The 14,975-nt window shown below is 39.2% G+C and overlaps 1 protein-coding gene across 37 annotated transcripts in view; it reads right to left on the bottom strand.

The window, feature by feature from the left end:
• camk2d1 (calcium/calmodulin-dependent protein kinase (CaM kinase) II delta 1) overlaps window positions 1-14,975 on the bottom strand; it is a 151,846-nt gene that overhangs the window by 20,895 nt on the left and 115,976 nt on the right. For 18 of the 37 annotated variants that reach the window (XM_088073354.1, XM_088073358.1, XM_042511947.2 and 15 more), the window contains one exon: window positions 9,787-9,846. The exons of the other annotated variants lie outside the window; for them this stretch is intronic. In XM_088073354.1, the coding sequence (XP_087929480.1) occupies window positions 9,787-9,846 (60 nt within the window). The remainder of the gene's footprint in view (window positions 1-9,786; window positions 9,847-14,975) is intronic. 37 annotated transcript variants of the gene reach the window in all.

The following is a 14,975-nucleotide window of genomic DNA, read 5'->3' as shown; positions in this document are numbered from 1 at the left end:
GTGGGTTAAATTGCAGGAAGAGGCATGACATTTGTCACAACACAAATTAATCCGGTACAGTACCTTGAACTCTATGAGGGTAAGACCAGCACATGCTGAACTTGTATGAATCTTGTTGAGTGCAACATCCCACCAGGATTCATACGTATAAGGTCAACCCCAGTTCACCCTCCCAGGCAGCCTTGACTTTTGTGGTAGTTGAACTGCCACAGGATAGAAGTTAATTATAAATTCTTGAGATGAGAGACCTTTGAAGGGGGTTAGAGCAGAAAAACTCGTCCCACAATCGATTCGGGGGTGAATAGGGAAAAGTTGAGAACAAGGATTTGGCGCAGTGTCGCAGTAATTTGGAAATGACGAAATAGATGAGAGGGCGGGAGCTGAAATTCACTTGACAGATCTGCAAAGATAGAAGGTGCCATCTCTAAAGAACCTTAAAAGTTTTCAGGCCTTTGTCATGGCATACAGAAAAGTGGGGTCAGATATTACAGGTTAAAATAAATTATTTCTCAGTATGGGAGCTAAAGTTGAAGTGGAAATAACCCTAAAATGCCTTCTAAATTGGTACGAGATTTTAAGAGTGGAACTCACCACTGGGTTATCTGTAAAGACAGAGGGTTTGGTAGGAATAGAAGAGGTAGTCAGAGCCATTGAAGAGGATGAGCCATATGAACATACTTCCAATTTACACCAAAATGAAATTTTCTGAATGTGTGACGCCGAGTAATACATTTGGAAGTTTGGGAGAGAGAGTCCTGCATTGAGTTTACATCTCTGAAAAATTGACTTCTGGCTCATTCTGGGTGCTTTTCCACACCATAAAAGGCTAGAAATATCCTGACATCCTAACAGTCTCAAAAAAACGTTTTGCTAGAAATAGAGAAGATTTTCTTATAGAAAATAAGCACAGGAACTTGGGCACAATGGTAATTTTCACTGTATTATATTATCACATCCTATAAGCGATAACGGTAAACTCCTCCATCTTTGAAGGTCAGACTTAATTTGAGACATTAACATTAACAGGCAGAGAAAAGGGAGGGCAGTGTACTCGTTACATTGACTCCTAAATACTTAAAGCCAGGGGGGCTCAACTTGAATGGGATAACTGTCTGACTTAGTTGTGTTGCCGAAGCATTAACAGGATTGCATTCACTTTTGGAAATAGTAATTTTGTAACCTGAAAATGAGCCAAAATTCTGAAGGAAAGACAGAATTGCTGGTATAGAGCGACTGGGGTCAGAAACATACAGTAATAAATCATCCACGTAAAGGGATAGCATACATTCCATTCCTAATCCCAGTGAAAGTTTGGGAGGACCTCAGGTATATCGATAAAGGCTCTGTAGTTAATGCAAAGAGTAAGTGAGATAAGGGACATCCCTGTCGGGTGCCACGGAATAAATTAAAATAAGTGGAATAAATGCCATTGGTGAAGATACTAGCTTGTAGGGATGTATAAAGAATGCGAATCCATGAAATAAACACACTACCCAGCCCAAATTTACTTAGTACGGCAAACAGGCAGTCCCATTCAACCCTGTCAAAAGCTTTTCCAGTATCAACTGAGATCACTACTTCTGGGGTTGTTGTGCTATTTTTGGAATAGATAATGTTCAAATGAGTACGGATATTATAAAATAGCTGCCGCCCCTTTATGAATCCAGTTTGATCTGCTGAAATTACAGTTGGGAGCATACTTTCCAAGCGACAAGCCAATGCCATAGCAAGAATCTTAGCATCTACATATATCAAAGGGAGGGTCTGTAAGAGCTGCAGAAATTTTGATCTTTGTCTTTTTTTTAAAAGCAGACTTATGGCAGCTTGTCTTAAAGTGGAAGGGAGAGAGCCATTCAGCAAAAAATACAGAATGCAATAATGGGGCCAGTTTGGATTGGAATCTTTTAAAAAATTACACTGTAAACCAATCAGGACCAGTAGCTTTATTAATTTGCATGTCTTTTATTGCAAGGGTGATTTCCTCTAAAGTTAATGGTGAAGTTCTTAAGCAACATCTGAGGTTACAATGGAAAAATTGAGACTATATAAGAAGGCACTCATGTTGGAAGTCTATTGGGGTCTGTTTGTAACGTGCCTGATGAATCTTTTATCTGAGGAATCACACAGGAGGCTGCCTGGCTACGCAAATGATTTGCCAGGAGGCGACTCGCCTTATCGCCATACTCATAATATGTGGAACGTGAGCGTAACAGAAGGCGCTCTGCATCAGTGGTTGTTATTAGGTCAAATTCAGTCTGTAATTCGACACGACCCTTGAATAGAGTGGAAGAGAGGCAAGTGGCAAGTTGTTGGTACATTTTGTCAATCTCCGTTGAAAGCTCTTGAAGTGTGGCTGTAGGAGATAATTTGGCCCTCTAGGTATGCTTTTAGTGATTCCCACAGCAGTGAAGAAGAGACAGGTTCAGTCTCATTCTGAGTGATTGAATAAAATCATCAATTGAAACTGCCACATAGCTTCCATGTTCTGAATTTATTGTCTGACAAAAGCAAGTAAACCGTCATAGCGAGGAGTACCGGGTTTGTGGGGAAAGCTGAATATCCAAAGAATAGGGGCATGGTCGGAGATCACAATAGGATATTTAAGTGTTTTTACTTTAGAAATAATTTTGGAATCAATGAAGAAGAATAAAGAAAGAGAAGAAGACTAATGCATCTGCAAAAAAAAGGAATATTCCTTAACACCGGGGTTATTGAATCTCCAGGGATCAATGCAACCATTCTTGGACATATAATCAGAAAATGTCCTCAAAAGTAGAGCGGTCTAAACTAGGATCAACAACACAATTCATGTCTCCCACGGATATAAGGAGGTGATTATGCAATGAAGGAAGAGATTCAAAAAGTTTATTCATGAATTGTGGGTTGTCAAAGTTCGGGGCGTAAATATTAACTAATAATACAGGAACATAAAACACTGAACCAGCAATTATTAAATATCTGCCATTTTTTATGAGATATAGATTTGGAAGGTAAGAAGTGGGCTGACTTGCCAATTAAAATAGCAACTCTGGCTTTAGAGTTGAAATTGGAGTGAAACACCTCAGAAACCCATGGAAGCCTGACCTGGGCTTTGGTGCGCATATGGGTTTCCTGCAGAAAAACTATGTCCACTTTAAGTCGTTTCAAATAAGCAAATATCCTTGATCTTTTAATGGGGCTCCCCATACCTTTAATGTTCCAGCTCACAAACCTCACAGGCGAGCCAGTAAGAGAAGTTCCTGAACTGCAAGTATTAGTGGACATCTATTAAGCACTCAGTAAGAAAACAAAATTAATAAGAAGTACCAAGGAAAGGAAACAAACAAACAAACAAAAACAGAGAACAATAATCACACACTCGCACAATCCCACCTCCCACCCCAACCACAACACTTACAACGACGCCATCCCCAAATGATGAAGAACCCAGTGCTAACTCCACAATGAGTCAAATCCCTAATAGAAAAGCTAATGGCTTCTATCCTAATATTGGTAAGTTAACCTCAGGACAGGCTCCTGCAGACTAAATAATGGAAAAGAAAAAGGCACTTATAACTTATAACCCACTTATGTAACTATAACATCATATAAAGAACTTGGTATGTTGTGTAAAAAGCGAGTAATTGTGAACGTGAATCTCAGAGATACCAAACTGGCACCATGATTTATCAGTTCTCTTACTTGCTCAGTGTCTTGATGAACGCTCTGGCGTCCTCAGGTGATTTAAACTCCTTCTTAACACCATTGTGTCCAACAACACGCAAGCGCACTGGGTAGAGCAGGCCGAACCGCATCGTTAAAGGCGGTACGGGCATGGGCCATCTTTGGAATGTAGTCGGGGAAGACAGAGATGACCATGTCATTAATCTTTGTCCGTTGTTGGGCTCTGGCTCGCCACAAAATATCCACACGGTCCACGTGACATTGCAGTCAGGCAATTATAGAGCAGGGGCTCTCACCGGGTTTCGGCTTTGTCTGGAGTGTGCGATGAGCTGAGACGAGATCAGCTGTGGAAAAGCTGTCTTTAGGTACACCCATGATCCTTATGTTGTTGCGACATGATCTGGCCTCAAGATCATCGCATTTGCTCTGAACCCGTAGCATCTCAGCAGACAAGTACTCCACTTTAGCCTGGAACGTAGCGATGTTGTCACTGCAAGTTAAGAGTTAAGTTTCTATTTCACTGACGGCACTCTTCAGGGCGCTCACCTTGGAGTGGATGTTTGTAATGCTGACAGTTAGTTTTAATTTTACTGACTGAAGTTCCGGCTTGATGAAAATTAAGTTTTCAGTTAGGGCTGCCAGGAGTTCGATTTTGAAAATAGCTACCATCTCGTTACGGAGTGAGGAAAGCAACTCCTCCTTGAAATTGGGGGGGTCAGCAGGCATTGCAGCTCCAGCAACAAGGGAGAAGGAATCACCACAAGGCAGGAATGCGGCCTGTGGAGCGGATGAATTACCTGCACCTCTAGGTTTAAGAGGCATTTTTGTCAGCGAAAAGGCAAAGTTAGAGCATTTGATGTCATTTAATGGGGGGAAAAAAATGAAAATGAGCCTATGGGTAGATTTTAACAGATGGATGAACAGATGCACGAAAGCTTTTGACTTTATCAATCAAAAATATGGAAATAATAAGAATCGTGTTTTTGTGGAACAAATAAGGTATACTATAGAATGCTTAGCATGTAACAAGGACAAGATGTTGATGAAAACACAATTTCCGATACTGTGATTAAAACTTTCAATAGAGTGAGTAAACGTTATGAGCAACAAAAAAATGTATCCTTAAATTTTAATAAACATACGCCAGATGTTATATCTAGTATTTCTGGTGCCGATGCACAGGAATTTTATATGATTCAAAACTTAAGGCATGATCTTAAGAGAAAAAATGAGCTGAAAAAAATAAGAGAGTTAGATGCTGTAGGACTTTTCAAACAAAGTGATTTCCCAGATTTGATATTCCTATTAGTATTGACTGCAATAATGGAGCGCCATTTACATCTCGGGAAACGAAGCAATTAGCGTTGGCGCTCGGAATTAAATGGGATTTTCATATTCCTTATCACCCTCAGAGCTGTGGACAAGTAGAATGAACAAACAGGACAATAAAAGATAAATTATTAAAAATCCATCAATCTAGACAAATGAACTCCATAGAGGCATTGCCTTTAACATTAATGTCAATTGGGGCAATACTTAATACAACTACTGGGTTGTCCCCGCATGAGGTTCTAATGGCCCACCCTTTTCCTTTGGGTGTCCAAATGGACAAGAAATTGGTTTCAAATTTGACACATCTTCAGGTAGCACAACAATATTATGTTCAACACCTGCTTTTTCTTTTGTTTTAAAATATTCTCAGCAGGTTATAGATTTTCTTCCTTCCCCAGGTGAGAAGTTCACACACGCCTTCCAACCAGGAGACTACGTTTTGGTCCGTAGTCTGAAACCTACTGGTGGAGAACCACGTTATAGTCCTCCAACGCAAGTTCTGTTGGTAACAAGAACTGCAGTGAAGGTTACGGGTCAACCACAATGGATACATTCCGGCCAACTCAAAGCTGCACCGTTACCACTGACAACACTGATCCCTGCAACCTAATCACTAGTACTCATGAGATAAAGATAGCAATTAAGAAAGCTAAAAAGGAATAGGATAACAATTATCTTTTGGCACACTCTTACCTCATTAATCCCATAATCACCTTTAGTATTATCAACTGTTGTATGATAATTGGATGTTTTTTTTTTTCTGACAATAACAGTAACAAGGGTAATAGTTCTGGCATCAACCATGTTCAAAGTAATGAATGCTAACACTGACATACAAACAACAATCAAGCAGCCAAACTAATCCCATAGTACGAAGTTCAAGGAAGAAATCTGGTCTCTTTTTAGAAGTTGGTATGCTAGAACATGTTCCCGTGATCTCGAGATGCAGTGTTTGTATTATCCATTAACCCCTAATGCAACTAAATTCTATTATACTCACAACATTACTTACGTTGAGATAGAACCTCAATCTGGAAATGTGCGAGTAAATTATAAATCTACAGAAAATGAAATTTTAACAACTCAAATTACAGTACTAGGCGCTGTATCTGAAAGAGTCTGTCGAATTTTGTAATTTTTTGTGCATTTAGATTCAGATGCTTATAAAGATTTTCAGCCGGTTAAAGCTGCCCAACAGAAGCGACCTGTAGTGTGTGTGCATGCCATAACAGGAGTTATACAGCATTACATGGGTTATACTCGTGGTTGCTTGTATGATTTGTTTATCCTTTCTAACTACCCTTTCTCTGCTTTAAAGCATGTTATTTGGCTTTGTGGCAACAAAGTATACACCTTCATCCCACCAAATTGGCAAGGGGTTTGTTCCCCATACTGGATTCCGACGATTGTTCAGTTTAATCCTAAAACTGAACCTGTGGGGAACCAAACAGAACGGGAAGAGCCTCCCCAGACAATTAAATGGCCTTCTCAATTGACAAATAGATATGATCCAAAATTGACAATAAAAGAAAATGATGATGACTTGGTTTACAAAGAATTTGATTTATCTTTAGACGCTAATCATCCTTTTATTTCTTATTTATGGTATAATTCACTTATGACAAAGGTACGTAGACTGACCAAAAAATCTTGTTATGCCTGCTCATTAGTCCAACAAACAACTCAGGAATTATTTCCAAAGGTGGCTATACCACTTGAAGGTCCAAAAGGATTACCTTCATTATGTGTAATGGCCTATCAGTATGTAATTAAAACTCATCCTGATTTAGTAGCACCTGAAAAATCTGCATTCTTTATTAGACCTGTAAATCGGTCTAACAATATTCATACTGGGAAAACTAAGGCCATGGTATCTAAAATAGGTGGTATTTTGCATAAAATTATTCAATATGTAATTTATTCTAATATTACTATTAGCAAGGAAAATGGTCATGAAACCCATAGAATTTTTGCTACCCCACTCAAGGTTCCAGAACACTACTCATGTATAATGGGCTGCCCAAGTTGTTATAGGAAACATATTTTTCAAGTACCGGCCGAACTAGCTACTGATAATATTTTGTCTTCAGCTGCACTTAATTCAGTTGTTTGATGTGTGTTTAAATGATTTGCCACTAGAGACACAAAAAGGTCAAAATTTAGGATTCCTGGAGCCAACTCAATGCCGTCACACTATTGATTCTTTAGGAAACTAAGCCCAATTAGCAAAATTAGGTACTGCTATAATACCAGGTTTTTAAAGGTGTTGTGGAATAAATGTCTGAAATTATTTACCTCCACTATTTAAGGGGCGATGTGGGTTATGTTTTTTAAATGACATTACCTACATAGTTAAACCTGTTTAAATTTTGCCCAGTTATGACAAAAGAGAGAGCTCCTCTGAAGTTATGGGATACAAACATCTTAAAAATACTGACCCAGTGGATTTGGCTTCTTGTAATTATGCACTGCCACATGATTATCAGCTTTACACCCATTCTCAATTAGCTTTTAAAACTATTTTTTGGAACACAGAATTACAGTATGCTAATCATTATCTTATAGCGTTGACAAGACACGATGTAGCTTTAATCGCTAATGCTACTCCTATGGGTTTCCATGCTATTGGTAATGAATTATCTTTACTTCGGAGATATGCTATTGACAACAGGATTGCTTTAGATGCTGTGACTGCCTCTCAAGGTGGAGTTTGTGCAGTTGTAGGTGAGGGATGTTGTACATATGTCCCCTTAGAGTCAGAGGGTCTAGGTAAATGGTCTGACTGTTGCAATTAGAAATTTACAGGAGATACAGGAAGGAATTGTAAGGAGTAATAGTGACACACGAGCTACAGCAGGTTACAGTAATTCACAGATATGGGATGCAGTTACTAAATTCTTTAATGGAAACCCTACAGTCGCATGGTTTTGAGTATTATGGCTCCCATATTAGGTATTGTTTTAATAGTTGCTGTAGTAGTATGTTGCTGTCTTCCTATTCTCTGTGCACTAATTTTGAAATCTGTTTCTTCTCTAACATACATGACCATAATTCAAAATCTGGTTAGAAACATCAACATACACCCCCCACCTGAGCCGGATCGTTCTGAATCCTCATCCCTGTCTTCTGACAATTCTTTTGATGATGTGGACTAAGCAACATTCATCAATTATACATATATACATATATTACATGATGATGTCTGATTTATCGCTAATCTTATGCTTTGACTATTTTGGGAGGTTGCTGCTCCATATACTTAGAATCTGAAGGAACAATTCCCATTCCCTCATCTCGAGTGTGGGAAGGTACAGGTGAAAGAGGGAGTTCTGGGTTTTCAAATTAAAATGGGTCTCTGTTCCTCGGAACTTAGCAGAGGAAGAGAAATCCAACTGCACCTTAAGAGAGGATGGGACAAACCTGATGATTCCAAGTGACAGAGCTAGCACCTACACATTATTGTCAACAATGATCATTTACTCATATCTGTTATACTCGGGGATGATTCTATTGATGGTTGACAGTTACAATATCCTATTTGGAGTCTCTGTTATTATGCATGATGTTTTTATTTGCAAGTTATTATAGTGTGTTTGTGGGAAGTGTTATAAAAGCACAAAGTATAATGATACGTAAAAAAAAAAAGATAAAAAGAAAAAGTGGGAACTGTTAGTATGCATTTTTAGGATTATGCATCCTCCATAGTTGTTTTGAGACTCTATGTCTACCTCAGGTAAAGAACTACCCATGCATAGTGAACCCTTAGTGCCTGTAAGTTGACCATAGATACCTGAGATGGACCAGTACCAGCAAATTTAGTAACACAAACACATTTGTCACTTCTCAGAAGTGACGTTTGTCATTTGTCATCTGGGACAGCCCAAAATCACACAGTGCGTGCCAGGCTTAAGAGCAGACTTAAGCCTTTCCTCTTTGAAGAAGATTATAGTCAGGGCTGGCTCTGGCTTGCCTTGGACCAGCCCCTAGTCAGGCTGATAGAGGCTTGTTCTGCCAGGGGCCTTCCTCTGATATATTGAGCCCCTTCTCTCCTACTCTCTCTCTCTCTCTCCATTTGCAAACATTCATGCATGTTATGAACTGGACTGCTGTTTCGATTTGATTTGCAAAAATTAAATTAAATTGCAATGTTATTTTTGGCTCGTGGTAACTGTAATTTTCAGAGCTATTTGGGATACCTAACAGCCAGAAAACGCACAACTTGTCAGGAATGCAGCATTATACACACGATTTATCCAGGACACTCAGTGTTACAACAATAAAGAAAATGGAGGTTTCCAAAATAAATAAATGAATAAATAAAAGCGTATTTACAATGATAAGACATACTTTAGGGGAAAGTGGTCTCTCCAGCTCCACAAACCTAAAAATCAACCAAATAGCAAACCAGTGTTTTCACCAATTTGGTTGACAACAATGGCTTGAAACCTGTGGCAACAGCACACTAGCCACAGTTGACACGCAATGGCCCCAGAGTTGCCATTACAGCCATCATCAACAACAAAGAAATGTAGCCCATGTACAGCAATGTGGAAATGCAACAAAGCAATCCAGAGGTCCGTGTGGACGGCTCATGTTACACACCCACTGAAGACATCTGTGCTTCTTAAGCTTTATGGAAAAAACAATCACCATTGACAGTACAGTGGGAAATAAGTGAAGTTCAGCAGAGCTGTGTGATCAGGACAGATGCCACTGGAGGACAGACGGACAGACATAAAGAGACAGACAGTCATGCAAACATGCAGGCAGCAAGGCAGGGGCACAGTGTACCAGAGAAGGAGTGGGGACAGGCTCTTTGGGGCTGGTGACCACATTGGCCTTGTTGTTGATCTGGAGAGACAGAGTGGACAGACAGGTAGACAGACGGGACAGGGCAGAAGTGACAAGACTTAGTGTCCAAACAGTCGCTCTTCTCTGCTGTGGAAGGAAAAGTGGAACGTTGTGTTCAGAGATTCCTGTCAAGATCAGCTCGTGTCAGTGAATATGTCTATCACTGTGTACATCAAACACTGTTTGTGACCATCCCAGTGCTGAACCATCTAGCATTAGTCTTTATTTAGAACAGGCTCATTAAAACCCCAACACTTTAAAACAGAACCACCTTTTATAAAGAAATAAGTTAATAAGATTATTCTTATCAAAATCCAGTCTGCATAAAGATCTAAATGAATAGAGACAGACGGTGTGGAGTGAAACTAATGACCCAATAACCCCGATGAAGAATGATAAATAATTGTGTAATGATAATTGTGTTTTCTGGTAGCCATATCTTGATTACTGTACCTCTGATAAGCTACTCTCCTATCTATGAGACCTGGATAAGACACTTGAGAGGATAAAGTATGCACCAAGATATTGATGCTTCTATGCTCGCACCATAGACTGTATGTAAATATGGACGATGTGCCCCAACTTACCCCAGCTATGCTTAAATGAGGCTAAAATATCCCATCTTTGGGAAAAATGTATTTGGCGTGTACTTTGAGTTTTTAGTTGGCCTGTGTTCCATTCACTAACATGGAGGGGTGGACTCTATGACCTAAACTGCAGTCAGACACCAGGGGGTGATCCAGACTGAAAAGCTACACTGACATGTTGTCCATCTTTATATACAGTCCATGGCTTGTATAGTGGATGCTTGTGAACCCACACTATTGTTATACAAATCTTTATTCTTATTTCACCTTCCGTACGTTTTTCGCCGGCTAACTAGTACTGCATACTTTGTGCTATTTAAACCATTCAACTATCAGAACACTCAGCTTGTTCAGGACATTATTGCTATGACTTTTCTCATTTCTACTCTTTATACTTTTTAAAATATTAAGCTTTTTTTTAAAAAAAATTTCCCATGTAAATGAATGAGGAAATTTTTTTAATTCTCTTTAATCCACTCCACTTTGAAGGGCTACTGCTTCCGCATACTTTCAGCTAGAGACTCCATTTAAATTGAAATTTGCTGCTGCAAGCTTTTTCTTATGCAAGGATTTGGGATATGTAGCAGATATTTTTTCAAGCAAATTTGGTATTTCTGCATCGATACGACCTCCTTTCCCTTCCTGTTGTAATATTTTGACATATTTGCTTAAAGTATGGCTGTAAAATGGATGAGTTTGACAGGGACATTTCTATCAAATTCATCTGCCTCCTTTGAGCTGACCTGAAAGGAGAGAGGGGAGAGGAGGGGTGCACCTGGGCCATTAATTACCATGGCAACACGCACTTACACACACACAAAAAGCCATCCTGGTGTGTGTGGCTTTTCCTATGCAAAGATACCACTTAGTGATGCCTCGTCCACTTGTCCACTAGTAATTAATGGTTAACCGACCATATATATTGCCATCATTGGACCTTGTGTCCCCTCAGGTGGCGGGGGCCCTTTTTTGGCCCTTGTGGCCAATTAAAGTTGCCAGTTAGAAATTAATGATCCACTTGTGGGCCCCTTATTAGTACTATTTGTCCTGTACTTTCTGGTCAACTACTACCTCTGCCTACTTTAAGCTATAGAAACCATTTTAATGTCAAAATGTAATGCTCTTCAAGGAAATTTATGCCTCTCATTTTATTTTCTACATTTTATGCCTAAAATATTAAACACTCATTATTTTAATCTTTTCAGTTGACATCAACTTCTTCCTATGTCACTCTTGCAGTTCAACTTGTAGCTTCTTCACTTTAGAGCAGTTCAGCAATATATTTCTGACAGTTTTTTCAGATATTTCCATCAATTTGTAATATGTCTCTGCATTTTCAGCAATATATTTCTGCAATTTCAAACATGCCCTCAAACTAATTTTTAGCTATTAGCATCCACACGCATGTTCGCAGGAAATGCACTTTCTAGTTGTAGTATTACAATTCATTCCTTAATGCTCCTCTTTAAGATAATAAAACTACATCATAAATATCAGTAAGCTATAGATTATAATATTGACTTCCAGTAATTTATACCAATAAATCTGAAGGAAACTTTTGTATTTTTCAACCTGGATCCTATTTTCCCCTGTTGTTGTGTCTATGTGACTAATCAGTAGAATTTTCGAAACTGGAGAGAGAGATCGCTGCAAAACAGGCTGCAAAATTAATCTACAACTACAATCTACAAGCAACTGTGCATTGTCAATTTACAGTAGTGCTCACTTTTGCCACTGACATGGTCAACCCTTCCAAAAAAACTGTGCTTCTAATAACAATCTGAGCCTGTCTGTGGTAAAACATGCAGTTTTACTGGATGCAAATTTATAATGCATGATGGCCCCCAGACCTGCAGTCTTTCTCAACAGTGGACTCGTTTCAATTATGAATGCATTATAATTAACTGCGAATGCTGTCATAATGCACTATAGATGTGGTATACATAGACTGTGCTACCAAACAGGGACCACGTTAAAAGAATACCAAAGTGCCCCTTTAATTAACAATGTGGATGCAGATTACTTTCTAAAATGATTAGTCATCATTTATATGTCAAAACTCATTCAAAAAATGCCAAATGTGTTACTTTTAGAGTGTATATCAGGTGTTTCAAAGTGGTGTATGGTAATTAAAGTCACTGTCTATGTTCATGCCTTAACAGCCCACTGAAAGTCATTTTGTCAGGATGTGGCAGTAAGCTGTGGGGACTCGACTCCTTTGTTCCTCCATCCTCTGGACAAAAGACCAAACTGGTGCTGAGAACCGAAGAATCAAATAGTTTATAACTGCCTGTTTTATTTGGAAGAAATTCAGTTAAGATTCTGATGAATTCCGACAGTGACATTAGTTGAATTGTGTGGGTGTATTGTGTGGCCTACTATCTAGAACACCATGTAGTGACTGAGAACATTATGTAAACTCTAAACTGGTTTCTGAAACCTGGACTGTGTACAGAAAAGCTTGGCAGTGTCAGAATCTTGTACTCAGGAAGAGGAATAATCAGGTTACTCTTTGTTCTATGTAAACAGCATATCCCATGATGAGCCAGCATCAGAACAGGTTAGCATGTAAATATAATCACTGAGAAACATGCTTCCAGTAAGAGACCACACAAAGCAGGAAAAAGGAAATGAATCTGTGTCTTCAGGACAACACGTTGGACTGTTGCCAATCAGATTTGACAAGAAGCCACAAAGTCTGATTCTAAAGCTAGAGTACTGTTTTACCTGTATAACTATAAAAAGACCACAGCTACAGTTGTTTTACCACTAAATCTACAATGCTGGGAATAGGGTCAGATTTTGATATCATCCATCTGATACTATGTGGAAAGAGAAAAATCAACCTAATCACCAGAAAAAACGTTGGCATTGTGCTTTTCTGCAAACCACAGAAGTTACCTTTTTATGTTCTTATGTAGGGGATACGCTGACACCATTTGTTTCAACAACAATGGTTGAAATGTGTTTAGGTTTGGGCACACAAATCCCTTGTTTATGGTTAGGACAAATCATCAATTGGCCTGAAATACTCAATTTTGGTAGCACAATCCCAGCAGGAAACACAGCAACTGGCTGCTAAAAAACAACAGCTTTTGTTGTTTGTTGGTGTTGAACTGTGGTCTGCAGCTTGGCAGGCGTCACACCAGCATGCCTTCCACCTCCTGATGACAAAGTCTAAACCAGTCACTTTAGAAACATTGATACATATATATAATGTATGACACGTACAAATGTAACGTATTTGTTGTTAGCAGAAATGCACATTGCCAACATTTTCCTCTGGCAACTGGTCTGGAAAATTGTGTGTATGTATATTATATATGAATACATGTGTTTGTCTGTTGTAAATTTGTATAGCTATGTTTGTGTATGTAGTGTAAGTTATTCTATTTGTTTTGCGTAGAAAAAAAATCCTGATCATATAAATAAATAAAACTATAAACAACAACTTCTCCAAGAATTTCCTCTATGCTGGGGATGCACAACATGACTCAAGCCACAATTTTTGGTATTTGTACAGGTTGCTTCTTCTGGATGTCTCACTCTGGTTTTAACAATACAGTGCCATTCAAGTCAGTATAAGCATACACTCTGTTATTACTTTTCCACTAAATAAGCACTGGTTCTTGAACCGGTTTCATTCACCCCTAATTTCCATCAGATCTGTGTGCGGTCCAGCTCCACTCACGGCAGCAAATAGATAACACTCTGGTCTATGTGTTAATTTTCACTGACTCTGCTGCATTGCGGGTCGACTCCGTCTCAGCTCCGACAGTCTGGAGGCTTGCAGAATAGATACACAAGGCTCCCATTTTTGCCAGATGTCGGAGCACTTCGCATAAATTCAGCCGAATTTAACAGAGCAGACAGGAAATCAGACAGCGATACTAAATTACACATAATTTTCAGATTAAAACACTCCGTGTTTGTATATTACTTAACTACATCAACAATATGTCAAAATGTATTCATCAAGTCAGGGGTTTTCTGATGTCACTACCGACAACATGGACGAAGAGAAGCTAATTATGGAGATGGAAAACCACAAAATTATTTATGATACCACACATCCTTTTCTAAGGACAACCAAAGAAAGGAAATGGTGTGGAACAACTTATTGGGAGTTATGGGAGTGAATCGACTTCACTATAATACTTCCATGGAGTGAATGGAGTTAAAGCTTTTTCATCTGTACTGATATAATGCGCGTGATTCTGTAATTACCACAGGAACTCCTTGGTATCGCCACTTCAACTGACCCGGCAGTGCTGTGCCGTGCCGAACTCAAAACGCAACCGGTGGGAATTGATGGATGACAGAGCATGGGGCAAATCCGCAGTGGAGCCGTAACACAACACACATGCAAGAGGTGGAAATCCTGAGTCAGGATTCTCAGACTTAGGGGCTGATTACACAGCAACAGTTCTTGCAGGAAATGTTCCAGAGTATAAAATTTTGAAAACACAACCTCTTCTGTTGCAGTGTAAACTGGCAATGTGCAGATCCTGTGAAAACAGTGACGTTACGACCACACTTTAC

This window comes from Plectropomus leopardus, chromosome 23 (genome assembly GCF_026936395.1).
Source record: "Plectropomus leopardus strain MGB_pleo_1.0 chromosome 23, ASM2693639v1, whole genome shotgun sequence".
In the NCBI taxonomy this organism is placed as follows: domain Eukaryota; kingdom Metazoa; phylum Chordata; class Actinopteri; order Perciformes; family Serranidae; genus Plectropomus; species Plectropomus leopardus.
Note: the sequence above shows the minus strand (reverse complement) of the source record. Positions and strands in the feature narration are given on the sequence as shown.